Genomic DNA, 25,514 nt, shown 5'->3' with positions numbered 1-25,514 from the left:
CATCTATAAAAAGGGCCAGAAGGAAGATCTGGGGAACTTAGGTCAGCCTGATTAAGTGCCTGGCAAAATTATGGAGAGGTTCATACTGAGTGGACTCACATGGCAAGTGCAGGTCAGCCAAGGGATCAGGCCCAGCCAGCATGGGTTCAGGAAAGGCAGGTCCTGCTTGACCAACCTGGTTTTCTATGGCCAGGTGACCTGCTTAGTGGATGAGGGAAAGGCTGTGGATGTTGTCTACCTGGACTTCAGTAAAGCCTTTGACACCATCTCCCACAGCATTTCTCCTAGAGAAGCTGGTGGCTCATGGCATAGACAGGTGTACCCTTTGTTGGGTTAAAAGCTGACTGGATAGCCCAGAGAGTTGTAGTGAATGGAGTTAAATCCAGCTGGCTGCTCACAGGTGGTGTTCCCCAGGGCTCAGTTATGTAGCTGGTCTTGTTCAATATCTACATCAATGATGTAGGTGTGGGGATTGGGTGCTTCCTCACCAAGTTCACAGATGACACCAAGTTGGTGGAAGTGTTGATCTGCTTGAGGGTAGGAAGGCTTTGCAGAGGAACCTGTTGAATCAATGGCCTGAGGCTGATTATATGAGGTTTAACAAGGCCAAATGCCATGTCCCACAGTTCAGTCAAAACAACCCCATGCACTTCTATAGGCCTGGGGATGAGTGTCTGGAAAGCTGTCTGGCTAGAAAAGATCTGGGAGTGCTGGCCAACGTGTGGCTGAGTATGAGCCATCAGTGTGCTCGGGTGGCCAAGAAGGCCAACAGCATTCTGGCTTGTATCAGGAACAGTGTGGTAAGCAGAAGGGAAGTGATTGTGACCCTGTACTCAGCGCTGGTGAGGCTGCACCTCGAGTACTGTGTTCAGTTCTGGGCCCCTCACTGAACTACAGTGCCCTTCCCCTCACTACAGGAAAGACATTGAGGTGCTGGAGTGAGTTCAGAAAAGGGCAACCAAGCTGTTGAAGGGTCTGGAGAACAAGTCCTATGACAAGAGTTTGAGGGAACTGGGGTTGTTTAGTTTGTAGAAGAGAAGCCTTTATCGCTCTCTACAGCTACCTGAAAGGAGGTTGTGGGGAGGTGGGTGTTGGCTGCTTCTTCCAGTAAATAACAATAGGACTAGAGGAAATAGGCTGAAGTTGCACCAGGGTAGCTTTAGACTAAGTATTAGGAAGACTTTCTTTACTGAGAGTAGTCAAGCTCTGAACAGGCTGCCCAAGGGAGGTGGTGGAATGGTGTGTTTTGGTTGGCTGGTTTTTTTTGTTTGTTTCTTTTTTTGGGGGGAGGTGGATAACAGACAGTTGGACATGGTGATCTTAGAGGTCTTCTCTAGACATGATGATTTTGGGGTTCTGTGTTTCTATTTTAGAAAGGTCATAGGTAAATCTAAAATTTAATCAAGTTTATCAGTGTTATGCTATAATAATTAGATCTTTGTAGAACAAGAATGATGTTAATATTTCCAAAATTTAATCTGGAAAATTATGTATAAATGTGGCACCTTAAAAGTTATGTATATGCATGTGTATCTCAAAACAGTATCAATTTACTTATTGCCGTTTTATGTTTGTTTCAAAACAACATTTTAACAAAAACTGTTAGGAGTACTTTAGCATTCTAAGTTTCACTGAGTTACATTTGTTGTGTCTTATTTCTGTCTTTATAAAATAAGCTGAGCACACTTTACATTCATGATGTAGCTCCGCTATGAAGGATACTGACAGAATTGTGGATCTCAAACTCATTCTGTACTTTCATTGTTAAAATGCTGAAATGAAACTGGTTGCTGTACAAAGCTCAATAGCTGGATGGGATAGAAGAACTTGATATGGAAAAAAATTGAAATGCATAAATGTTTGTGTTATATAGCATGCAGATTAAGTTCTGTAGCTAAGATTGCTTTAAAAATAGCATCGAATTTGAAGTTCTCTATGACAGTAACAATAGAAATAGCAGATAAATTGAGGTATTTCTCTATATAAGCATGTCAGAGCTTTTTGCTATTCTGAACAGATCTTAATAACCATTACAGATACGGAAGCCAGTGAGGTCCAAACACTGTGGTGTATGCAATCGATGTATAGCAAAGTTTGATCACCACTGCCCATGGGTGGGTAACTGTGTAGGTGAGTATCATCATAATAGGCAAAGAAGGGAAAAGCTTCTGAAATCAACATGGTATGTTTTGCAGGGCTTTGTCTGTTCTCACTTCATGGTTGAAATGACTTGGCTTCTGCCAAAGTCTGAGAAAAATTATTGGGGACTTTCAGAAGAAGGGAAAGCATTTTCATGTTGAGCTCAGTTTTTTTCTACATTTTATTCTCTATTTACCGTCTTTGATATATCTATCTTCAAAATTGTTTCGTGTCTAATTCTGTTTCCTAGCTACATAGTTTTATTAGCATAAACTCTAGTTACTAAAAGATGCAAAAAGGTGTGTGCTGATTTCACAGCTGATTTTTACCCATTATATAAGATAAAATTTTTCATCTTTGCTGATAATATTCTAGTTTAATAGGAAAGTGTATGTATTCAAGAATGTAATGATCACAGAAGTTAGATACAGAATGACATCCTATTCATGTATTCTTCTCTTTTTGATCCCCCCAGGTAGTCATTTATTCTCCCCAGTAATGATAAAAGGAATAGATACAGAACAGGAGTAAAGTCTCCAAATGCTACTGTTCCACATGTTATTTTTTTGGAAACTTATTTAAAATCCATTATTGTGCAGGGAGCACTGGGATGATTTAGCACCTGGATTCATTGACAGCATCTGAAAGCCAATAAGTGCTTTATTGTAGTCCCTCCAAGTATATTTAATAATGGATAGACAGAGCAGTTTGGTCTTGTGATCAAGAGTAGAACAGTCAATGCTGGCATTTGAATTCCAATAGAGCACCACTGAAGTCTTACTGAGGTGGGCTTATATCACTCCCTTCTGCTTTACATTTCACTGATCTTGAGTTACTTTTGATTTGTATTTTAGATGTGTTACCATTAAGATCTAAGAAATTTTTTATTAAAAAAGGCAAGGGGGCACAGGCTTAGCAAGAGTGCTGAGAAGTACTTGTCAATAGGGCAGAAAGATCTAGTATTTTATTCAGTAACTCAGCATAAAAAACATTTTAAAAAGCTGGTCAAGTCTGTGTGTGTTAAGGGAGTATGTGAGTAACAGAACTCAGGTAATTTTTTTTTTTTAATGATGGTGATGGAAAAGCAGAATTCTACTAGTGGTCTTAAACAGATTGGGATAATTAGAGGTAAAAGTAAACATTAGGACACCTAAAAGTATGCTGGGAGAAAAGCAATATATCACACTATGAGAACAGCACTGGAGGGAGTGATGGTCTAAATGACCTTATTTGGCTTTTCTGCCCAACTCAGATTATTAGTATGTGGTGACTCTAAGCATAGGATTACGAAACAGAATCCATTCTTAAAACAGCATTCATGCTGTGTTTGCCAAAAAGGGAAACATGAATCCTGTTTTTTTGGAAAAGAGGAATTTGGAAATGTTTTATGTAGTCTTAGTTTGAATGTGCTAGAAGGAAAAGAATTTACTAAAGATAGGACAGAAATGTTGTAAGAGTGTGCTTAGACATTCTAAAATATATCCTTTGGGTATAAAATATGCCATATAAAGAAGCATAGAGAATATTTTTACCATTCTGAAGAAGCTGACAAAAAGTGCAAACTGTTTGAAAAACAAAATAATAGGCAATTGGGGCAATTTTTTTTTCATCATACCTGCAATATTTTTTTTTAAATTACAGTGAGCAAGTCTCTACAGGTGATTATACCTATCATTTTAATTGGTCCTCAAAATGGCATTATGGTTTTTTTACAGTTGGTTATTTGGAAATTAAAAATACCAGATTTTATTAAATTTGCAATTACCTTTTCGACACAAACTTCAGACATGCAAAATAAATTTAGTTTTTAAGTAACAGCATGAAAGGAGCTAGAGGCAAATTTTAAACGGTTATGCTGACATTGTGCTGACATTCTGACTGAAATGAATCAGATTATAGGCCTTGTTCATACAAGAGATTATTTTGGTAGTTACAATAACTTTCCCCCCAAAAAAGAGAAAATGAGGAAGAAGTAAGACATTAACAGTCTAAATCAGGCAATATAAGTCCATCAGTGAAAAATCAGTTACCTGTATTATATGTTAACACTTACCTGTAATATAATCGTAACTGTATAAAAGAAATGAGAAATAATTCCTAGAACATTATTTTAACTGTGGGGGATGACTGACTGTGACCCTGTCAGTCTGGAGTGAAACTGTGCAATATAAGTGCTGTGTTTTGCCCAGTCTTATTTCACATAGAGGAGAAAGGCAGTTTCTCCACTTCCTTTTTCCAAAGTCTTTTTTTTTTTTAACTGTGACCAAGATTGTACTTGTCTCATTTGTAGTTTTAAATGCTACATGTGTGATTTTTCCCAAATACAGGCAAAGTTCCTGGTAAGAAAGAATTGGTTTAGTATAGCTGAAGATGCTGCTGAAAGGAGCATCTCATAAGATGCCTCTCATGAACCTCTAGGTCACCATCTAACTTCTGGTTTTTGTTTTTGGTTTTTTTTTTTTAAATGTTTTTTATGAAACTTAACAGTTCTGAAATTTAGTGTGCAAATCAAAGCGATACCTTAGGGGAACACTCCCAAGGCTATTTCTCACATGCTTTTAGGTGACAGGAGGTAATGTTACAACCTGGTTTTATGTCTGAAGGAACTTGTTGGATTTTCAAGGAAATGTCTTGTGTTTAGTCTAGCTTGTGTTGTATGTGTATTTTTCCTCATCTCTTACTTATATAGTCTTTCAAATCACTTGCTAAAAGCACTTGCTTATTTTCTGTCTCCAGAGCATGCTCTTTTTTTAGAAGGCAAAACATTTGACATAATGAAGAAGTGAATGGTGTGCTGATAGATGGTGACAGCCAAATCTCTTGCAGCACATTATCATCTGTGTAGGTTTAGTTCACAGCCTAGAGCTGTTGAAAGGTTGCAACAGTGGGCATGTTTTACAAACAGAAGAATGGCTGAGTACCTCAAAATTACAATGTAGTCACATAAAAGGCATCTTTTCAACTCTATTACTATTAAAAATAGATCAGTATTTTCATAAATTAATTTTCTTGCATTTAAATTTTGTCTTAAGCAGAATGATTTTGCCACATTCATTATTTTAGGCTTCATCTGTTCAGTTAAGTTGTATTTGTTTTACAAGTTCTAGTAGATACCTTCTTTTTAGGTGGCTTCATCAAGCAGATTTAAGCCTAAATTGTTGACTTACTGTTTCTTTTGAGTGAACTCTGCAGTCTGATGATTTTTTGATGGAGTTGTAAAAATATTTATTGATAGTAATTCCTGGCTATTCAGAATCCTTCAATATCTGTCACCTTCATTGTTCAAAATATTGTCTATCAATGATTAACTCATGAGAGGGATTACAAATAGAACACATTTGTGAGAAATGCAGCTGTAATGTGACAGAAATTGAAGAAAATAAAACATTGCTTTGTTGTCTCAGAAGTAAAAAAAAAAAAAAAAGTCATAAGTAAACCAGCTAATTGCACTGTCTAAGTTATCTTGGCTTAATACTGGAGGATAATGTTTTTGTATATGGTAATAAGTAGTACTTTAAAGCAAGCAATTAAAGTTTCTGATATAGTATTGTCCTCTTCCACTATAGAAGCGGAAGCTACATTTCTATAGTGTAGTTTCTGATATAGTGTAATCCTTATTTCACTGATACAGTCAAGTAAATTGAACCTCGCTTATTTTGTGCAACTTTAGGAGCAGGGAACCATCGCTATTTTATGGGATACCTTTTTTTCCTGCTCTTTATGATCTGCTGGATGATTTATGGATGTATCTCTTGTGAGTAAATGTTGTTTTTTTGGCTTTTTTTAATTGCTTGTAAAAACTTCCTGATCCAGGTTTTTATAGATTTCTGCCTTATCAGACTTTGATATTTTATTCTGAAATTAACCTGCATAATAATAACTGACTATTACATATTTTGAATTAGAAGATTATTAGAAAACAAATAGAACTATTTTTGGCATGTCATCATTATTTTTTAATTTAATTTAATACATTTTAATGTGGGCATTATGTTGATGTACACTAAGCATATCTTAAGTCTTCTGCATGATATTTGACACTTTGTTTTTTCTGTAGACTGGGGTTTCCACTGTGAGACAAGTTATGCAAAAGATGGATTTTGGACCTATATTACACAGATTGCTACCTGTTCTCCGTGGATGTTTTGGATGTTTCTAAACAGTATTTTTCACTTCATGTGGGTGGCTGTGTTGCTCATGTGTCAGATGTATCAGGTATGGAAGAATACTACATTTATAATGCTGAGTCTTAGGAGTGACATAAAAATATCACTAGTTATATCATTTAAATTTTAATGTTCATTATGCATGACCAAATGTTCAGTCTTTCAGCCACACTGAAGGAGGCAGGCATCTGTTTTCTCTGGGTATTAGGCATTTTTACTTCTCATGCACTTGTGCTTTGCTTTTTTTTTTTTTTTTTTTTTTTGGCAGGACATAAAAATACCTACCTTTCCACTTTCCATTCTCAGAAGCAAAAAAAGCAAAACAGACCAGAGAAAGGCAATAAAGACTAATCGAGGATAAGATCTGTGGCTTGCAAGTGGAATAATGCAATATGTCATTAGCATAAAGAGTGTGATAACTTAAAAGGGGTGCAACAATTTCTTAAGCTGCTTCAGTGTGATTTTTGATCCCATTACTGAACTGTAATCTAACAAAACCCAAGTTTTACTTTGTCCTTTTTAAGGAAAGATGAGTTATACTGAAAGTCTCTCAATATGACTTGAAAGTCTTTCAGTCTGACTTGTCATTAACAAACCATGAGAATTACCAGTGTAATCTTTCCAGAGATTGTGGAAATAAAAATCACCTTCTAAGTCACAGGAAATTCAGGTTTTGTGCTCCTTTCTCTACAATGTGCATCACTTACAACGTAGATCATCTTTCAAAATCTTGTACGTGTGAGAGTCATTTAGTCTTCTAGAGGTCTTTCCTGCCCAAGACAAATAAGCAGAGGAATTACATGTACATCAAAGTTGTCTAACTCACCAGACTTCTATAGCAAAATAAGCATGTAACTTTTGTAGAGCCTTCCATCATACTTACATCATGATCCATTAAGTTCTGCACTGAGGATTCCTGTTAATGAAACCTGTTTACAGGTGAATCTTTGAATTATGCCACTTGGAAAAATGCATCATAATATTTTTATCAGTAGTTTAATTAAGCAAAATAACTCTAGCATTTGACTTATTCATTAATTCTGAAAAAATGAAAACTGAACACATAGTCATACTACTAAATTTCCCAAGGGTTTTACTGAAAAAAAAAAAATCCTTAGGATTGTTCTTGACAAGTATCTTTGGAGTTTGCCATAATGATAAAATTGATAAAGATGTTCTTTGTTTCTTTTGTGCAGCTGCACAGCCCCTAGTCTTGCTTCCTCACCCACCCACCACCACCACTTCTTCCACAATAAAGTTTGAACTTGTCTGTGCTATTGAACTGGTCAAAGTTATTGCTGAAACACTACTTACTATTTTAGAAAACTACTTAAAAACCTTTACTTCATATTTCAAAAGTTTGCCATTGAGAGCCCATTTATGTATTTAGACATAAAACTTCACTAGGTTTCACAGAAGCAAATAAAATGCTTGAGAGATGAACATGTTTAGCCACATGAGGCTAAGCCAGCCCAAACTTCACTTTTTCAATATGCTTGCTTTTATAACATGTAACAGGCTTGACTTTTTGTATTTCATTACAAATCACAAGGTTTATATTTGTGTAGTGTAAGGCTGCCAAGGGAGTTCTCAAATTTTTGTTTCCAATGACAACACATTACTGTATTCCTCTAGTTTTATGTAAGATGCCTTTTAAAGCTAACATAGTTGGAAGGCTGTGAAGTGAGAGTGTTGATCTGCGTGAGGGTGGGAAGAAGGCTCTACAGAGGGACCTGGAGAGGCTGGGTTAATGGGCCAAGGCCAATTGTATGCATGTTGACAAGGCCAAGTGTCAGGTCTTGCACTTGGGCCACAACAATCCTGTGCAGGGCTACAGGCCTGGGGAGGAGTGGCTGGAAAGCTGCCAGGCAGAAAACACCCACCAGCATTGTTACCCAAGGTGACCAAGAAGGCCTTGGTTACTGTGTTCAGTTTTGGGCCCCTCACTACAAGAAAGACATTGAGATGCTGGAGTGTGTTAGGAGATGGGCAGTGAGGCTTGGTGAAGGGTCTGGAGAACAAGTCTTACTCCTTGTAAGACCAAGAGGCCAAGAGAACTGGAGTTGTTTAGCTTGGAGAAAAGGAGGCTGAGACCTTGAAGCTCTTTCTGACTACCTGAAATGTGGTTGTAGTGAGGTGGAGGTTGGTGTCTTCTCCCAACTTACAACAGGACAAGAGGAAATGACCAGGTTGTGTCAGCGGAGGTTTAAATTGGATATTAGGAAATATTTCTTCACTGAAAGGGTTGTCAGGCACTGGAACAGGCTGCCCAGGGAAGTGGTGGAGGTGGTTAAAAGACATGTAGATGCGGTGCTTAGAGACATGGTTTAGTGGTGTACTTGGTGGGACTAGGTGGGACTCGATGTTAAAGGTCTTTTCCAACCAAAAAGATTCTATTTAACTGTGGCTGATGCAGGGCTTTTTTTGCATGTTTTTATATGAGCTAATTTGCTTATCCTTTTTCCTGTCTGCAGATATCTTGCTTAGGTATCACTACAAATGAAAGAATGAATGCAAGAAGGTACAAGCACTTCAAAGTTACAACCACATCTATTGAAAGCCCATTCAAGTAAGTTTTGAAGTGTAATCATGTTTCTTATTTGTGTAGCCTTGCATACATTCAAATTGTGTAGCTTGTTGAAAAAGGACAGTTGAATATTTTTAAACTATTTTCTCCACTTGGAATGCTGAATATATCTGCTCTTTTTTAGAGTAACACATTCTGTCCCACTAAAGGAAGTGATAAACGTTTTTCAGTGACTCTGGACAGGCATGCATAAAAAATACTTTCCAGCATTGGTTACGTTTTTCTGTAAAGTTTATGGGTAACTAAAAACCCTCTTTATCAATCAGCTGCCCAAAACAGAAGTGGTTGCTTATTGCATGGTGTAAGTGTGGACTTGGATCTTCCCTTCCACACCAGGCACTTTCTCCTGATTGATATTTAGTGTCTTGTTGAATTTGCTCTGATCAGTAGCTCCTCTTGCTCTTTACTGAGGGAAAAGAGGCAGGACTTCTTTCTACTCAGGAGGAAGAGCCACAGGTAAAGCTATTTGTAAGGGACAAAGAGCAGGATATCCCAGGAACTGAAGTGGCTTTTGCATTGGTGAGATGTGGGCTTTTGGATTATGAGGTTGTAAAGGGTAAGTTGAGATTCTGGCTTCTGTGGAGATGGGGCTGCAAGCTGAGAGAGGGGCTTGGGAGTGGTACAGCTGTCCAATGGGAATATGGTGGCATGGAGCAGTATATGGAGCCAGAGCTGGAAATAAATAAAGGTGTAAGGCTGGAATGTTGTTGGGTTGAGGGCATGTTACACAAAGAGCAGCAAAAATACAGAAGCATGTCTCAGCCTGCTGTATATGCTGTGTCTCCTATGGGAGCTGCTGCTCTCTTAGGTGACACTCAGGAACAGGAAATACAGAGATTCTTGTTGCTGTTTTGATTTTGTGCTACAAGAGAAGTTTGTGTGATCTTTTAATATCCTTCCATACAGAACTTGAAGTGAAAAGCAGACAAGCATCTCTGTATAGTTGCAGACTTGTTGCAGATTAGAGTTGAAACAAAAGTGTAATTATTTTGCCTGAAGAATGTAGAGTGGTGCACAGAATAGGAAAAAAAATACTGGTTTTATTCCCAAATTAAAGTCGTATTCACAAATCACTTCCACCGAAATAGCTGCTACTTTGAAAATTACTCCTAAAATAAGTGTTTGTTTAAAATAAGTGACTTGGCATCACCTTTCAGATGAAGCATTGACATCAAGTGGTTTTCATCCTCTTACTGCATAGATCTATTCATGTACATATTGTAACACAAGCTTCTTTTCCAGAAAACTGGTCTAGTCAGCCCATATGTAATTAAGTTTAAAATTTCAAAATGTTAGAATTTAGGTGGAGCTGTCTTTGACAAATTTGACAAATATTTGACAAATAATTGATTCAGCAACAGAAAGCACTTGTATAGTTCATTTAATTCAGATGCTTTCTAATTTTGTGTTGTCTAGGGATTTAATTGATCTTAGACCTACAGCTGGTTAACCAATGTGTATGACAGAAATAAATATTAATAGAAATGGTAATTATATTGGGAAAGCATTCACTTTGTACTCTTTTTTCTTGGATCCATCTATTACAATGCAACTTTCCTGTTAGAAAGGCACCTGAATTACTGTGCTATGCTGCATCATGTTGCACTGCCAATAGCATGTTACATTTCTCCCTAAGTTTTGGCAGACAGTGGAAGAAAGTTAGTGACTTGGATCAAACATTCACCGGTCTGACTACCACTTATTTCAGAACTTGCTCAGCAAACACCAAGATAATTCTTACTTGTGCTGGTTTTCCGCTCAAAGAGCAAAGAATCAAATTTATAGACAAACATAAATTTTTGTACTTTGTTAGATGAGCTATGATATTGCCTACTAATATATGTTTGTTTTGTTTTTAGCCATGGATGTCTAAGGAACATTATAGACTTCTTTGAATTCAGATGCTGTGGTCTTTTTCGGCCTGTTATCGTGGACTGGACAAGGCAGTACACAATAGAATATGACCAAACTTCAGGATCAGGCTACCAGCTAGTGTAGCACCACCTTCATCCTGTGAGCATATCATATCTGAGTGGTGCCTGAAAAATTTTTTCTCTCTCGAATCCGCATCCCTTGAAGAGTAGCATGCTATGTGTAGGGCTGATAATGAATCTTAAGGTACCTTCTCTTCATCAGATTTTATTAACAAGAGTGAAAATGGACAGAATAAACTGCCAAACCTGATAAGGAAGAGGAGGAAGATCAAAAAGGGATTTTAGCAGTTCTTAATATGAGAATTATTCACGACGGCATATTCACGGTATTTGTTGTTGGGGGTTTTATTTAAGGTCTTTCACAATGGAGCATGAGATTATGGAAGTATTGACATAAGTAGTTAGGTTGTGCTGAGCAGAAAAAATTATTTCCCAATAATTCCACTGAAACAACAATCTAGAATATAAAACTAAGTTTCATGATACAGAGTTCACTGACCGCTATCTTGTAGTTCCTGTAATGTGATTTTTTTTTTTTTTTAAATACAGATTTTCTGTAGTATTATACACATTGAAAAAACGTGCTTTTCAACTGTTATAAATATCATGCAGTGGTAATCCCCTGTAATGTGTTAAGTTATAGCAGTAGGGCGTATCAGATAATGTTGAAAAAATATGTTGCCCATGTTTTTTTGTGATTGTTTTTGCCACCAGTTAGTGGAACAACTTGTATTAACCCTGTTCTGAAATTATATAGTCTGAAATAAACAATTGCTCAAATAAGGAAAGCTTTTCTGTCAAAGTTAAAGCCCTGCTTAAATGCATGATATTCCTGTAAAACTAGGTAACAGTATATAATGTTAATGAAAAAGTGGGAAAAATTCATTATATTTGAAGTAACTGTATAAGCAACTTACAAACTAGCAATTTTTCAGTATTAGGTTTGATCCTCATACAATACAGTGTAGCATAAACAAAGACATGTTGGAAGAGAAATTGCATGGAGAAAACCACAAATGTGAAAGCAGAAATCTTGGTGATAAAAAACCAAGATTGTTTTAAATTGGATGCAACTACAGAGGAAGAACTCAAAGTTGTCTCAAGTGCTGATTTTGTTTGGATGTAAAATAATGGAAACCAAACTTTGAAAAAAAGATTTTAAAAATCCCCATGCTAGGATGCACACACAGAAAAGGTAGCACAGTGTTCTGATGAAGATGGTGTATTGGCATGTGGAAATCACCCTTAATTTCTTTTAAGTTCTCATGCTACAGATTTGTTTGGAAGGTAAGGAATGATCTGAAATTGCATTCCAAAGGGGCTTTTCTTGAATGTGATGCACTGATTTTTGTTATGGTGTTTTCATATACTCATGGTGAACTGTTCACTGCTTCCTTAACTATTGTTTACAGAGAAACTGAGAATCAGGTTAGTTCTCTTCTAAGTGCTGTAGCAACCCAGTGGTTCGAGAAACCTGTGAGGGGAGTTTCAGGAGGGACCTGAAAGCAGATGTCTGAGACTAGTGTAAAGAATGTGTATCTGTATATAAATAATTTATCAGTTTTCTCTTTGTGAGTGTGTGTTTAGTGTATTTAAAGCTGCTCATTTTAATTTTATTCAACCAAAAAAAAGTGTAGGAAGGTATCTAATGAGCTTTTAGTGATGTTCAATATTTGCTGTTAATAGGCATTTATGCCCTGCAAATTCACTGCATGTTTGATGCTTGGCAAAATTAGCGTTTTCTGTAATATGCAAATTACAGGTAAAAAAAGCAATCTAGTGGTATTCCCGGCCCTTGCCTTAGTAGGAGGAGCAGTGACCGTAAATAGTTGATGTTCAGTAGTTGCAAGTAAACATTTTTTCTGTAGTTCATTAATCTCAAGACACACACTTAGTTTGCAAGTACCAGATGTCAGGACTTACAGCAGCATTAGAGTACTTGAATGTTTAATACTGGAAAGATCAAAAATGTCTTGGACACAGTTTTAATGGGAGAGTTTGGGTGTAGAGGTGGCAAAAAGCTTTTTGGTATTTTTTTCAGACAAAATTTGTATCTCTAAGACAAACACGTCTGTTTAAGTGAAAACAGTTCACATTGTTAATTCATATTTTTTTCTAATCAGAAAAAAAGCATGAAAACTTTACAGTGTTGTTGCTTTAATGACGAATAAATGTTCTGCATATTTGTTCATACTCTCTTTTCACGTTTTTCTGTTGGGGGTCGGTTGACTTGAAGAACTTCACTCCACTTTATTAAATATTGCCTAGCACCAGAAGAGCAGTTCAGTACGTGATACAAGTTTTAGTTTTAGTTGCCCAGTCGTGTTAATTGCCACGAATTTTGTCATGCAGCTCATGTCGGAAATGTTTGCAAAAAAGGAGATGATCTTTGGTAGCATATAGTGAGTTCTGCACTATTCACTTAATAGCTCTCTGGTGACAGTTTTGTTGAGACCTGCAGAATTGGAGCAAATAGTAGGTAGTTGTGGGAAAAAAACTTGCATATATGGATTTGGGATGTATGACGTTTCCAGTGTAAAATGTAACTTGTCTTGAGTAACACTGAATTGTTTGATGTGAAATCATAAAATCTAGCAGGGGGGAGCCAACTACGCAACGTTTTCCTGTCAAGTTATCAAACTTACAGTTCACTTGTTGAACCAGAACCGTATTGCTTCTGAAATTTAACAAAGCTGATCCAGGCCAACAGCAGATCAGGCCAACTTAATCTGACACAGGTAGAATAAATGGGAATTTTGTCTTGGCCCTAAACATGTGCTGTTTCTTTGCAGGTTTCTGTATTCTTTGATGTCCCCCAGATTTTATTTTTTTTTTTTTTTCTTTTTTCAATTAATGTGTAAAACAGCATCACTACATTTTAAGCTATGGATTTTTTGTATAGTCTTTATTTATAACTGTGCCAAGTATTACTTTAATACTGTTGAGATCTTGATGTATTACATTGTGAACAAAAAAATCTGTAAAATGTTTAATAAATTAGCTCTCCTTACATAAATTAAATCTGTTAAATTTTGTAAGTTATTAATCAAATAAATATTGACTCTTAGATGCAGTGTTTGTCTTGACTTAAGTTGTGATTTCACAGTGTTGTTTCTGTCAAGTTTTAGAAGCCTTATGTCATGGTCTGCTACTTATTATTCTTATTTTAAAATAAATATTATGTTTTGTTTGTGAGGAAATGTTGGCCTCTGCACATATATATGCCATGAATTGCAAAAAGTAACCAACTTAAGATTTAAATGAATTGAAACAAAATTGAAATGAAATTAGAAATTAATTTATTTAAGGGAAAGCATCCAGTTGGGGAATGGGGTTTCAGGAAAAGGGATAAATAATGTGGTAAACTGCAGGTAGCACCGGAGTATGGGCCAATCTAATTGGCCTCCCAAACATGGGGTTGGGCATAGCAAAGGGGTCGTACCTCCTATCTCTTCGAGAATATTCAGGAATATTCTCCAACATTCTCCAAACCTCTCTAACATTCCACAACAGTAAACAGTGCAAGCGGTGAGGGAAAACAGGTTCTTAAGAGATGAAGTATTTGGGAGCACTTTTAAGAAAAGGGAACAGAGATTTGTAATTTCATCTCCAAGGTGTGTCAGGGAGTGGAATGTGCACTTGTCCATCCTGTCCCTCCTGGTCAATCCTCTGCTGCTTTCTGTCCTTTTTTTCCATCACTGCTGTGCTCGCTCCTCTCTCTCCTTTTTCTTCTGTTGTTTTTTTATTTTTATTTTTTTTTAGAGTGAAAATTACTGCTTTCTACAAATCATTGTCAGGGATTTTGCAGTCTGAAACTTCAGGCCTTCCATTTGGTATTCAGGCATTTCAAGAATTCCTTAGCTCTTGTATACAACACTAGCAGTTTTGCACCATTTGTAGTACCTGCCTGGCAACTTTTGTACCATTTGTGTTTTATCTCATCTGACTGCTACTTTAAACATGGCTGTTTATCACACAAAAAGCAGAGTGGGTCTGCTCCCCAGAATGACTTTTTCTTTGAAGAATGTGAACAGAAATTGCAGAATGGTGCCATTTTTGCTGATTCAGGAGGCTCTTTTTTTTTCTTTTTTCTTTTTTCCTCCAAATTTAATTGTGGTGCTCACCACACCTTACCATCAGAAAAGAGCTGCAGTCTTGTATTTTATTTTAGTAAAATCTTTCTGGAAAAATGTACAGGTGTCTTACAGATAGCAAGCACCTAGTTCTCTGATGTGAATTCCTGTAAACTACTACACTGGGTTTTGGTAAATTACACGTTTTTACTAACACTTAGTTAGCATTCACTAATTAAATACTCCTTTTGAGCAAAGGGAAAATTCCTTCTGGGGAATGTTTCAGGTGGGCAGATTTACATATCTAACAACATTTGATGTATTCTAAGGGTAAGCAAGACATCCACATAGGGCTAGTGCCACCCAGGTGTGTGCTCCTAGGTGGCACTTGCAGGGGAGCCTGCAGCTTTACAGCCCATCACTTTCAGAGCCCATTAAGAATCCTGATTCTGTTTAGTGTGCAGCAAATTTTCTTGCATATGTGTGTGGTGGTGTGATACTGCAGGACAGTCTTTCACTGCTAAAGGCCACAACCAGTGCTAGGTATGTCCAGCTTTCAGTCATGCTGGGGTTGCAGTGGAGGTCTGCATTAAGTGTATTATTTCTCCACCCCACACGCCTGAAGTGCCCCGAGAAGAAAACAACACAAGGAGTGTTGTTATTGCTCACAAAGCATGTAACACTTGGGTTTAGGATATATCATCAAACAAAGCTTTATTGAATTGCTACTCAGTATTAAAAAGTGTTAAGAGTGTGATAGATAAAGCAAGGGAAAAAAGCAGTGCATTTAAAAAAAAATAAAAACAATCTGCTGAATCTATGGCCTAAGCAGTGTAGTGGCTAGCATCTGTTTCACAGTAGCTAGTAACATTTAGGGCACTCTCTTATTGTAGCAGGGTCTCAGCAGAGCCATACAAGGTTTCCAGGCATTCACTGGGCATGGACAAGGGCACCCGCTCCCTGGCCGTACCCAAATCCCTTGGGGCCAAAGTTCTTTGCATAACAACCTGCAAGAAACAGGAACAGGAATTAAGAACAGCACCACCTAGGCTGAAGCCCTCACCTGCTTACCACGAGGCACTAGAACACCTCAAGCAAAAGTCACACTTGAAGACCATGACTGAACTCAAGAGCTGTGGCTGTTGTCAGTGTAGCTCCCAGCCTGCTCTGAATGCAACTGATAACATCAGTTCTGTTAAGACATTTACTGTCATCAAACAACTGTGTGGATGGAGTTTATACACACGATGGCACACAAGAAGGCATGGCCAGATGCTAGATTTCCTTACTCTGACCTGTTCTCTGCCCCCGGCAGAGGGCACAAGCTGCTCAGTGTGCAATGTTTTGCTTGAAGCAGGTGTAAGGTGCATCAGCAGCTTTAGTAACACTAATGTTATTTCTCAGCTCTGCTCCTATGACTTATAGAGCACTTCCATCTTGAGATGAGCCTGAAAATTTCTTATACCAGGAATAAATACAACTTCTGTCCTTGTAACACGTTACCTTCTATTTTTGTTCGTTTCCTCACCTTTACAATAGATTTCTCCCTCTTTTTCAGTTAGGGTTGTGGATTCTAGACTTTTTCCACACTTGGCGCATCGGAAGCAGTTTTTGTGCCATGGCTGAGGAGAAATAAATGACACGGTTTAAATATACAGAATGCCTGAGTTTGTAAAAAAATATATTAACTGGAGAAGCCTGTACCAGCATTGTTTGTAGATGACCAGTGCAATAAAAAACATTTGAAGTGCACCAGTAGCAGACAAGAGCATCTATGTTTCTGCAAGGGGTTCAAAGGCCTGTATTCTGTACAACATTCTGTTCAGTGCAGCAATTTGAAAGGTTTGGGCTTGCTGTAGTATTTCAGAACAGAATTTGGCTCTCCATAGCCAGTCAGGGGCTGGTAGAGTGATACATAGTTTTACACAGTATTTCCATAGAACATCCCCTTCCTGCTTTAACATTCTGACTCCATTATAAACTGCACACCACAAGACCTTCCTTCTTTTGCAGGGAAAGTGATCCTCTACCCTGCTTCAAGCCTCTGGCACACCACCATACTGAAGTTTCACCTAGGAAATCCAAGGGGAGCACCTGTCACCCTGCATTTCAAATGCTTTTTGCTTAATGAAGCTGAGGGCTTGATTGATTTGACCGTTTCCAATGCTGAGAAATGCAGTTTTAAGGGAACTGGCCCACAGTTGGAGGAAACCAAGTAACAGACCTTGCTCACTTTATAAAGTCCATATACAAGATAAAAAAACTGCACACACAGTTCCTTACCTTTCCAGCTCCTATTACTTTCTCTGCTGCATAAACAGAATCACCACACCTCGAGCATTTCTCTGCCCCACCGAACTTCTGAGCAAACTTTGAAGTGTTTGGACTTGTTGTGGGTCGGTGAAGAGAGGGAGTGCTGGAAGACACGGGACATTACTCTGTTACTAAATGACCTCTTCTAACAACATTAACAGAGCAGCATCCAACACAGAGAACAGAATACTTCTGCAGAACTGGAGAGGCTAGCTGCCAGCAAGGCTATCCAACTATAGGGGAGAACTAAAAAAACTAACCAACTAACCAACAAAAAAACAAAAAACAAAAACCAAAAACCAAAAAACAAAACAAAAAAACAACAAACAAACAAAACCAAAAAACCACCCCAAACAAGAAGAGAAAGGCCATGCTTAAATGGATAATAAGTAGCTACTGTAAAATCCAGTTTTCTGAGGAGCATTTTCACTTCTCTAGAACTGTGAATTCTGTATCAGGGAATGGATTTTTCAGATAATAAGCTACAAATAATTCTGTTAAATATCTGCTCACTAATCATAATCTGGAACCCAAACCAATCACTGAATCTGGCTGAAAAGCACTCATCATATAAATGTCAAGCACAACATTTGGAAACTTGTAAGAAGCAAGTCAGGAGGCATACTTCAGCTTCTTTCCACATGCTTTGCTTTACATCAAGAATTTAATCAGACTAGGAGTGTTTACTATGCAATAGGACTTTTTGCTTTAGCTATAATTAAGCACAAATGGTTCTTTCATCTGCCAGTGAAAAATTTATTCTTCTGGTAAGCCCCAGATTCTCAGCACCCCAAATCCACCCCTGACAGACCCTGCTGCACATTTGCAGCTTATTTAGGACAGCAACTTGAGACCCACAGTCACCTCTATGGGGCTCATGCAGAGCAGTCGGCACCTCCTTAATCCAGTCCCCCATGGCTCATACATGCATAGGGTTAGTGAATCTTGACCTGCACCAACTCCTGCTCTTACAGAGCTTACTCACATAGTTACCAGTAGAAGCTGCATGCACTGCAGCCTAAATGGCCTTCACTCGGCTCTACTGGGGGGATTCTGCAGTATGGATATTCCAGACAATACCCAAACAAAATCCAGCCTGAGAAACCTCTCTGAAAACAGTAATGGAGAATTAGGGACACACATCCCCAACTCAGCTGACTTGCCTCTCAGGCTTGATGCCCAGTCTCTCTCCCCTGTCCATGTTCAGTGTGCCTGCTCCTTGGCCATAACCATAACCTTTCGGCCCATACTTCTTTCCATAGCAAGACTTGCAGTAAACTTCAGCATCGTGAATCGCTACAGTTGTGCTGTCCAAGTTTTTCCGGCAGACCACTAGAGGGAAAAAAAAAAAAAAAATTAGATAGTTAGATTGCCCTTAAGAGCAATCATCAGCACATGCAATAAGCCAAAAATCAAGTGAGAAGTGATGTTATGATTTTCCTTGCCTACAGTTCTTCTCAGGTTGTGGGACTGACAGAGATTAGAAGGCAGGTTGTTGTTTGAATCAGTGAATTCTGCTTAGCCCTATAACAGGCTTTATTCCCTCCCACTTCTTCATGACCATGACATTTGAAGTCTGCAATCTTGATGTGGTTTGATGAATGAAGCTGCTCAGAAACCCAGTTAGCACAGACAGCAGTTTCCCTGGACAAATGCCATACAGGCAAAAATATCAGTGCAAAGGTGCCTCTGTCCTGCCCTTTTGGACAGGGCGGGGCTGGTTAAAAAATCCTTCAAGGTGCTTTTTAGGTTTTTTTTTCAGCCTCAGTTTGGGGTAGAGCTGGGACTGTTTCACAGCTGTCACTGAAGGGTCCGTGTTTTTCTGGCATTCCTGCATCAATTCCTTCAGCGCAATGCAAGCACTTTGTTTAAGGTAGTAGAAGGCAGAACTATTTCCTTCTTAAACCTTATTTTGTACCCCAACTAGCGAGACTATGCACATGACAAAGAACTTGGGGAGAAAAAAAAAGCCCTGATTTTTTTGTTTAAAAAGAATTTTAAGGTCTTCAAAATACAGGGTGACCTTTGCTAATGGCATACATTAGCTCTAATGTTCTTATGCTCTTTTTATAAGACACAAATACCCAATAAGAAAATAAACCAATTCATGTTTGTCAAGTCTACAGACTTTAACCCCAACAGAACTATGCACTAAGGAAAAGCAAATACTCAGACACACTAGAGCCATTGTTTGACTATAAGTTCCAGGTTTCCTTTAACAGAAACTCCCATAGAAGGCTGAACATGGGGCAGGCGAGACTTTTTTTTTGTTTTTTTGTTTTACTGCTTCAGAGCTAAGGGAAAGGAGTGCAGGTGCACCAAGGCTCACATGCCAGACATGGGGTGATGTTTTGCTGCAGGCCAACTGCGAACTAGTCTGGGAGGGCCAGCTGTAACTGTGGCTTGGATGAAGAAGGATAAAGCCTAGCTCTGCTCATAGGTATTAAACATCAGCAAGCAGTACAAACCAACATCTCAGGTTAGCAGTAAGGTAATATTCTCAGATTCAGACAGACAGGCTGTTTGTTTGCAAAGTAAGAGCCTCTGATTCATAGTGACCCTTTGTTCCCTTCATCTAAGCAGAGGTCTCTTCAGCAGAGAAAGAGAGTTCAATGCCTTGCTGGGCTTATTGGTTGGACTGGAAAATAATGCTTTGGAATCCTTTCATCTGAAATAAACCACAGGCCTCTGTGCCAAGAAAGTCTAGGCTTTTGGCCATGCTGAAGCACTGACAACTCAGCTGTGCTCAGGCATGCTGGTATCCCAGTCCGTGTGGGATTTCAGGGCAGGGTTTTGACAACTGTTCCTTCAGCTGATGCTGGTCCTGGGACCACTGGGAGAAGCCTATCTGAGATCAGATCAGTGCAATTGGAGCTTGCCTACTGAGCTCTCTCCTCTGCACAAGTAACACTTAACCCAGGTTTCCATCCTAAAGATCCCCTAGACTCCCGAGGAGAAGGCTGGGAGTGGGGCAAATGGAGGAGAAAAGCATGTTGTGCCCTGATTTGGGGTGTGCATCCCACCCATCACACTCTGGACAGGCAGCAAAACATCTCTCCAGGATACAAGCTGTCTCTTGAGCAATGCCAGGCCTGGGAAGCACACAAGGAAGCAGGAGCCAAGCCCATGATATAATGGACAAAGCCATCTCTGGCCGCTGCCATCCCCTGCACATCACAGGTGCCAGCTGAGCCCAGGATGTCCCCTGTGGATGAGCACCTTGCAGTTGGGACACCCCCCCTCCCCCCAGGTACCCCAGGAGAAGTTTTGCAGGAGGGCATTACTTACTGCAGAGGAAGCAGCAGCGGTGGAAGCTCCTCCCATCACACTGCACCTCCTCGGCGTGGTAGACGGTGCGGCTGCAGGCACCACACTTGTTGCCACCTCCCCAGTTTGGCATGGTGGCTCTGTGAGCCTGGCCAGGACAGAGAAGAGAAGGGAAGAGGTTTGTTAACCACAGTGTCCTCCACTGCCTGGGCTCAAGGGCAGTCAAGAGTTACAAGATCCTTTAAACTAAGTCTGCAAAATTTGGGCATCAGGGCACAAGCCTACAGTTTCCCCCGTTGTTAAAAAAACACCTGAGAAGTTTTTGTGATCAGATCAGCTTCTCAGGTGTTCAGATCCTGAACCAGACTGAAAGGTTTAGGCAGGCTCCCTATGGTTATTTGTAAAAGCAGATGGACTGGCAAGGGGAATGGAGGCTGCCACTGCTGAACAGCAAGAAAACCAGAGAGGCAGTCTTCACAAGACATCCTCCCATCCCTGTCCAGGGATTTGAAATTTGCATAAATTGGATACGCACAAATTACAGTTTCACGCGCAAGGGCTTTTCTGTACCTTGAACAAATGCCCCCATAGATGGCACTGAATCAGAAAATTTCTGTTTCAATGCTTCATTAAACCTGGGCCTCTCATCTGGTGGAAGCAAACCAGTTGTAACAACAACTGCATTTTGGTTTACTGCAGGGCCTACTATTTGGTACAAGCCAAAGCTTACCCCACCAGAGAACCACTCATTAGGGCTGCAGGGACATCTTAAACTCCTTTGAGATCATGCAAGCACTTCAAAGAAGTCTAATGGGGATTATTTCCCAGAGACTCCACGACTATTACATGAACTGTGTAAAGGCACCAAACAGGTATATGAATCAAACCAAGCTGTTCAAGGGGCCACAGATGCTTTAAAATAAACTCCCTCTCATGCATTACTTTCAATGGACACTCAGAAGGCTAAAGGGGAGGGACAGGCACCATCACCCACCCCACATACAGGCTTAGGAACAACCTCCCAGATTCAGCCAGAAGCAGCAACTGTTGCATCCCAAGATGAGCTCCCCACCTGCCACTACCACCACCAGCTCCCAACCAACTCAGATAGCAACTTCTCCTGCTCCTCCCATTAACAATCCTGGCTTAAAATTCCAAAGGGAAGTACAGCCCGCTACCTTCAGTTGGGTTTTTTTCTCCTCCTGTCACCACCAAGACCTAACACAGCAGTGTCTGATGAAGGCTCACCTCCCAGTCATTGCTGAACTGCCCCTGACTCTTGGGCACTCATTAATGCTGGTTATTAATGCTTCCCTGTATCTCTCCACCAGAAGATCAACTCTTGTAATCTCAGCAAGATAGAGGGATATCAATTCAGTGAGTTACTCCGGTCTCATCATGCCCCCTGCTCCTTACTGACCCTTGCTTCAGATAGGGTTTCTAGGTGAGAACCATGGGTTTGACCACTGCAAGCCCAAATGGCATCTCCTGCCACCCTACCCCACCAGCAGCACCATTCCCTTCAACAGGCTCCCCACAACAGCACTGCAGTACAGGTTAGGAAGGAAGGAATTCACTGGGAACTCCTGACTTGGAACAATCCATATCCAGTTACCCTTAGAATCTCTCCTATATTGGCCAGAAAGGGAAAAAAAAAACCCACATGACAGTGTCACAACGCCCATGGCCTTCTGCCTTCAGTCTGCTTTGCTCCTCAATCCTATGAGCCAGAAGCAGAGGACTACCACCCCCAGTTGCCCTATGGCTAACAGAGAGGAACTGGAAATGCCTCCAAGACACAGGAAGCCAGAGAGGAGTGCTTTGCCTCAAGATGGCCTTCCTTCTAAGGGGTTCTCACTGACATGGGGGAGAGCCCTCAGTGCAGACTGAGGGGTCCTGTGGGCACCCAGATGCTGCCTCAGACTCCCCAGGCAGGCTAAAGCACACTCCCAAGTCCACTTCAGAGCAGTAGTTTTGGCTAAGCCTGAATTAAGTGAGCCATCTTAAAACAAGCCTCTTGGCCAAGCAGCCTGACTGGTAGTTGGGCACTTTTAGGGATACAGGGAAGGCTGTGCAGTTCCCGAGAGACACTGACAGTAACTGCTACAAGACCTTTGTCCAAGACAAGCAGCCATTCAGGGCATGTGGGAAAATAAGATTAGTTTATTAAACTAAATTGGGGCATCTTGGGTACATTCCTAAGCAAAGGCTTAGGAACTTTCCTTGGAGTGGCTGAGCAGTGCCATTTGCACACTGACACTAATTACTGAGAGATCCCTTTGTTTAATATTTCCACAGGATTAGCACCATTACTGCTCCATGGTTTAGCACCGATACCCTGACTGAGCTCATACAATTAGTTTTATGACATTTCCCACTTTGTCTTTGTCATTCTTGGCACATTTATAGAGTTTAAAAATTAAGATTCCATTTCTTTTATTCAACTGCTTGGCTGTGGTACCACACAGCAGCTGACATAAATCATGGCAAAGAGTGTCCTTCATTAAAGGACATATAAGCTGCACAAAGCTTCAGAAAAGGAATGCATGGGCTGGAAAAAAAACAAAACAACAGTACACCCGTTTCTAGCTCTGCCCCAGATTTTCCATATAAATTGGGCAACACGGGGTGCAGCTCTACTCCTTCTTCCTAAGGAAGACAAAGCATTAGATGATCTGGCAACCATTGGCCTGATAAGGACTCTAGGAATTCATTACATGAGAAGCAAAAAGGAACTGAAATCAGTACTTCAAGGTGTCCTTGGTATCTCCCACGGAAGATATTTCTATTTATTCTCTCCATAGTGTTCCCATGACAGCTCCTCTCTGAAGAATGGCAATATTTCTTCAATTACCCAACAGCAAGGGCTACCCTGAGGCAGCAGTTCCCAGAAGGCACCAAAGGAAAAAAGGGCTGATGGCTTGAAGAACATCTGCACATAGAAGAGTTTACAAGCCTGTACCCTGCCTAGGAGCAGCTCTCTCTGTGCCACCCAGGAGCTTCATGCTGCTCAAGTCTCCTTCGAGAGCTCCACAGGTAGCAGACTTCTAATCTTGCAGGAAGCCTTCTCCGCTCCCTCAATACTTTTCTGGTAGTTCTTGAGCTCCGGGGAGCTCAAGAAGAGTAATTAAACATCCAGATGACCTCACTACCAGTACCAAGAGCTTTGATTTTAACTGCAGGTTTGTTGGCAGCTGTTTTCCTCCAACTGGAAAATCCTTACTTGTACTAAGCTCAAGAGGAAAGCGCATTACTCAGCTCGACTCCTCTGAAACACCATTGACAAGCTACGGCAAAGTCCTTTCCACCCCGTTCGTTAACAGCAGGCTTAAATACAAGAAACCTAAAGAAAATTTCAGGCTATCCAGTCACCCTGGATGGGATGGCTTATTCCAGGGTCCCGTTGGGGAAGCCCTGTGTGTTGAAGACACACTGAACTCGGCAAGGCCAGGGAAAACCCCAGCTCCGGCGCATCCCCTCGCCGGCAGCTTCGCCTCTCCCCGAGCTCGCGTTGCTGCTGCTCAGGCACAGCCCGGCAGGCAGCGAAGGGCCACACGCCAGACCCTGCACAAGAGCCAAGGGGAAGGAGCCCCCACAGCCCTCACACCACCGTGGTTACCCTCGTGGGACAAACACACCCCCACACCCTCCCCACAGCCTTCCCGGGTGGGGCGGAACGGGCACCCGGGCGCAGCTTCGGACGAGACGGCTGTGCGGGAGGTCGGCTGGCGACCCTCCCCCCTCGGCGACCCTTCCCACTCAGCGTTCGCGGTTCGCGTTTCGCGTTTCGCGTCCCCGTCCCCGTCCCCGTCCCCGTCCCCGTCCCCGTCCCCGTCCCCGTCCCCGTCCCCGCGGCACAACCCTCACCGCAGATCCGCCCTTGTCTCGCAGCTTCTCAGCCCGTAGCTGCCTCGCAGCGCCTTAAGGAGCAGAGGCGGAGCCATGGCGGGCCCGGCCCAGCTCCTCCGGTCCCGCTTCCGCCGCTCAGCCCTCGGCCCCGTGGGGCCTCTGTGTGTTCTGAGGCAGTGGCTGCGGGAGGGGGGGGTCTTGCTCCCCTGGCTTCCCAGAGATGCCCACGGGTCCGTGACGAAGTACAGGTAGCCTGCTGTGGAGCCTTAGATAGGAACCTGGGCTCTTTGTGGATGGTGTCAGGGTTTTTCTTATAGTTAGACTTGGATATATATTATATATGTACTGTATGTATATTAAAAACTTACAAACACTGTCCACGTGCGGTCCGCTCCCGCCCAGCGCTCACGTTTGTCTAGGAACACGGGGGAAGGTGTGCAAGGTCCTGAAATGCATTTCTCTGGAGAGGAGAAAAGCAGGAATGGGGTGGGAGCTTGGGCCCGAATGTGTGGGAGTCTGCAGGCACTCCCCGGGGAGGAATCTGTGCTACAGCTCCCTCCTGAACAACTGTGCCAGCATGGAGTGATTAGGGCCTTTAGGACTTTAATGGTTTTCACAGTAATTAGGCCTGTCCACAGCAGGCTGTAGAAAACAGTGTGGTGCTTGAGCTGCTTTAGAAAAGCAGCCCCTTCTCCCAGGTCTGTGGGGCCATCACGGACTGGCTGCTTTGGTGCAGGTTTATGCAGACAGTTCTCAGGATTTAGAGGCAGACACAGGTTTATCTCCTCCTTATCAATTAAATACCGAATATTCGTTACCCATACAAGTGCTTGGCTGCTCCATTTCAGCACAGAAACAACTCGGTGAGCTATGTGGAGGCAGCTCCATACAGCACCTCTAGCACAAGCACCGTGCAGTGGGATGGCTGGATGCAGGTCAGGAAAGAAACAGGTTCCATGGGACTGTCAGTGCAACGGGGTGGGTGACATGCAACCCTCATTTTCCAGTGGCTGGAACATGGGGCCAAAATGCCTGTACTGCAAGATTCAACATGATCTTTACGTCAGGCACACCAGTGAGAAGGGTTAGCTGCCCTCTCTCATTACAATGTGCTTCCAGTGTGCTGTAGTCTGTGTGCTGGCAGACACAACCTGCTGAGATTTTTTTTCCTTCCCAGCTGTGATTT

The 25,514-nt window shown here is 41.1% G+C and overlaps 2 protein-coding genes across 4 annotated transcripts in view; one reads left to right on the top strand and one right to left on the bottom strand.

Moving 5' to 3' along the window:
- ZDHHC17 (zinc finger DHHC-type palmitoyltransferase 17) overlaps positions 1 to 13,893 on the top strand; it is an 81,296-nt gene extending 67,403 nt beyond the window's left edge. Inside the window, exons 13-17 of the mRNA XM_071766442.1 lie at positions 2,037 to 2,130; positions 5,810 to 5,893; positions 6,197 to 6,354; positions 8,780 to 8,874; positions 10,752 to 13,893. Coding sequence (XP_071622543.1) covers positions 2,037 to 2,130; positions 5,810 to 5,893; positions 6,197 to 6,354; positions 8,780 to 8,874; positions 10,752 to 10,890 — 570 coding nt within the window. The 3' untranslated portion in view covers positions 10,891 to 13,893. The remainder of the gene's footprint in view (positions 1 to 2,036; positions 2,131 to 5,809; positions 5,894 to 6,196; positions 6,355 to 8,779; positions 8,875 to 10,751) is intronic.
- A 1,694-nt stretch (positions 13,894 to 15,587) lies between these two features.
- Positions 15,588 to 24,829, bottom strand: CSRP2 (cysteine and glycine rich protein 2). Of its 3 annotated transcripts, none has more exons than XM_071766419.1 (6): positions 24,701 to 24,829; positions 20,501 to 20,627; positions 18,376 to 18,544; positions 17,183 to 17,315; positions 16,428 to 16,521; positions 15,588 to 15,906 (listed from the first exon to the last, which is right to left on the bottom strand). In XM_071766419.1, exons 2-6 carry the CDS (start codon positions 20,610 to 20,612, stop codon positions 15,830 to 15,832), a joined length of 585 nt encoding a protein of 194 aa, XP_071622520.1. In that variant the 5' UTR covers positions 20,613 to 20,627; positions 24,701 to 24,829; the 3' UTR covers positions 15,588 to 15,829. The 3 variants fall into 3 exon arrangements, with proteins under 3 accessions (XP_071622520.1, XP_071622511.1, XP_071622531.1); XM_071766410.1 differs by lacking the exon at positions 24,701 to 24,829 and adding an exon at positions 24,347 to 24,435; XM_071766430.1 differs by lacking the exon at positions 24,701 to 24,829 and adding an exon at positions 21,728 to 21,871.
- Positions 24,830 to 25,514: the final 685 nt, after the last annotated feature.

Source organism: Heliangelus exortis, chromosome 1 (genome assembly GCF_036169615.1).
Source record: "Heliangelus exortis chromosome 1, bHelExo1.hap1, whole genome shotgun sequence".
Classification (NCBI taxonomy): domain Eukaryota; kingdom Metazoa; phylum Chordata; class Aves; order Apodiformes; family Trochilidae; genus Heliangelus; species Heliangelus exortis.
This window is presented reverse-complemented; position numbering and strand designations above follow the sequence as displayed.

What these genes read in the sequence shown, in the direction of transcription:
- CSRP2 (XM_071766419.1), bottom strand. Translation starts at nt 20,612, where the DNA reads ATGCCAAACTGGGGAGGTGGCAACAAGTGTGGTGCCTGCAGCCGCACC. An exon ending in CCGCTGCTGCTTCCTCTGCA is followed by an intron (nt 18,545 to 20,500) that starts GTAAGTAATGCC and finishes TTTTCCCTCTAG; the next exon opens with TGGTCTGCCGGAAAAACTTG. An exon ending in AAGTAATAGGAGCTGGAAAG is followed by an intron (nt 16,522 to 17,182) that starts GTAAGGAACTGT and finishes ATTTCTCCTCAG; the next exon opens with CCATGGCACAAAAACTGCTT.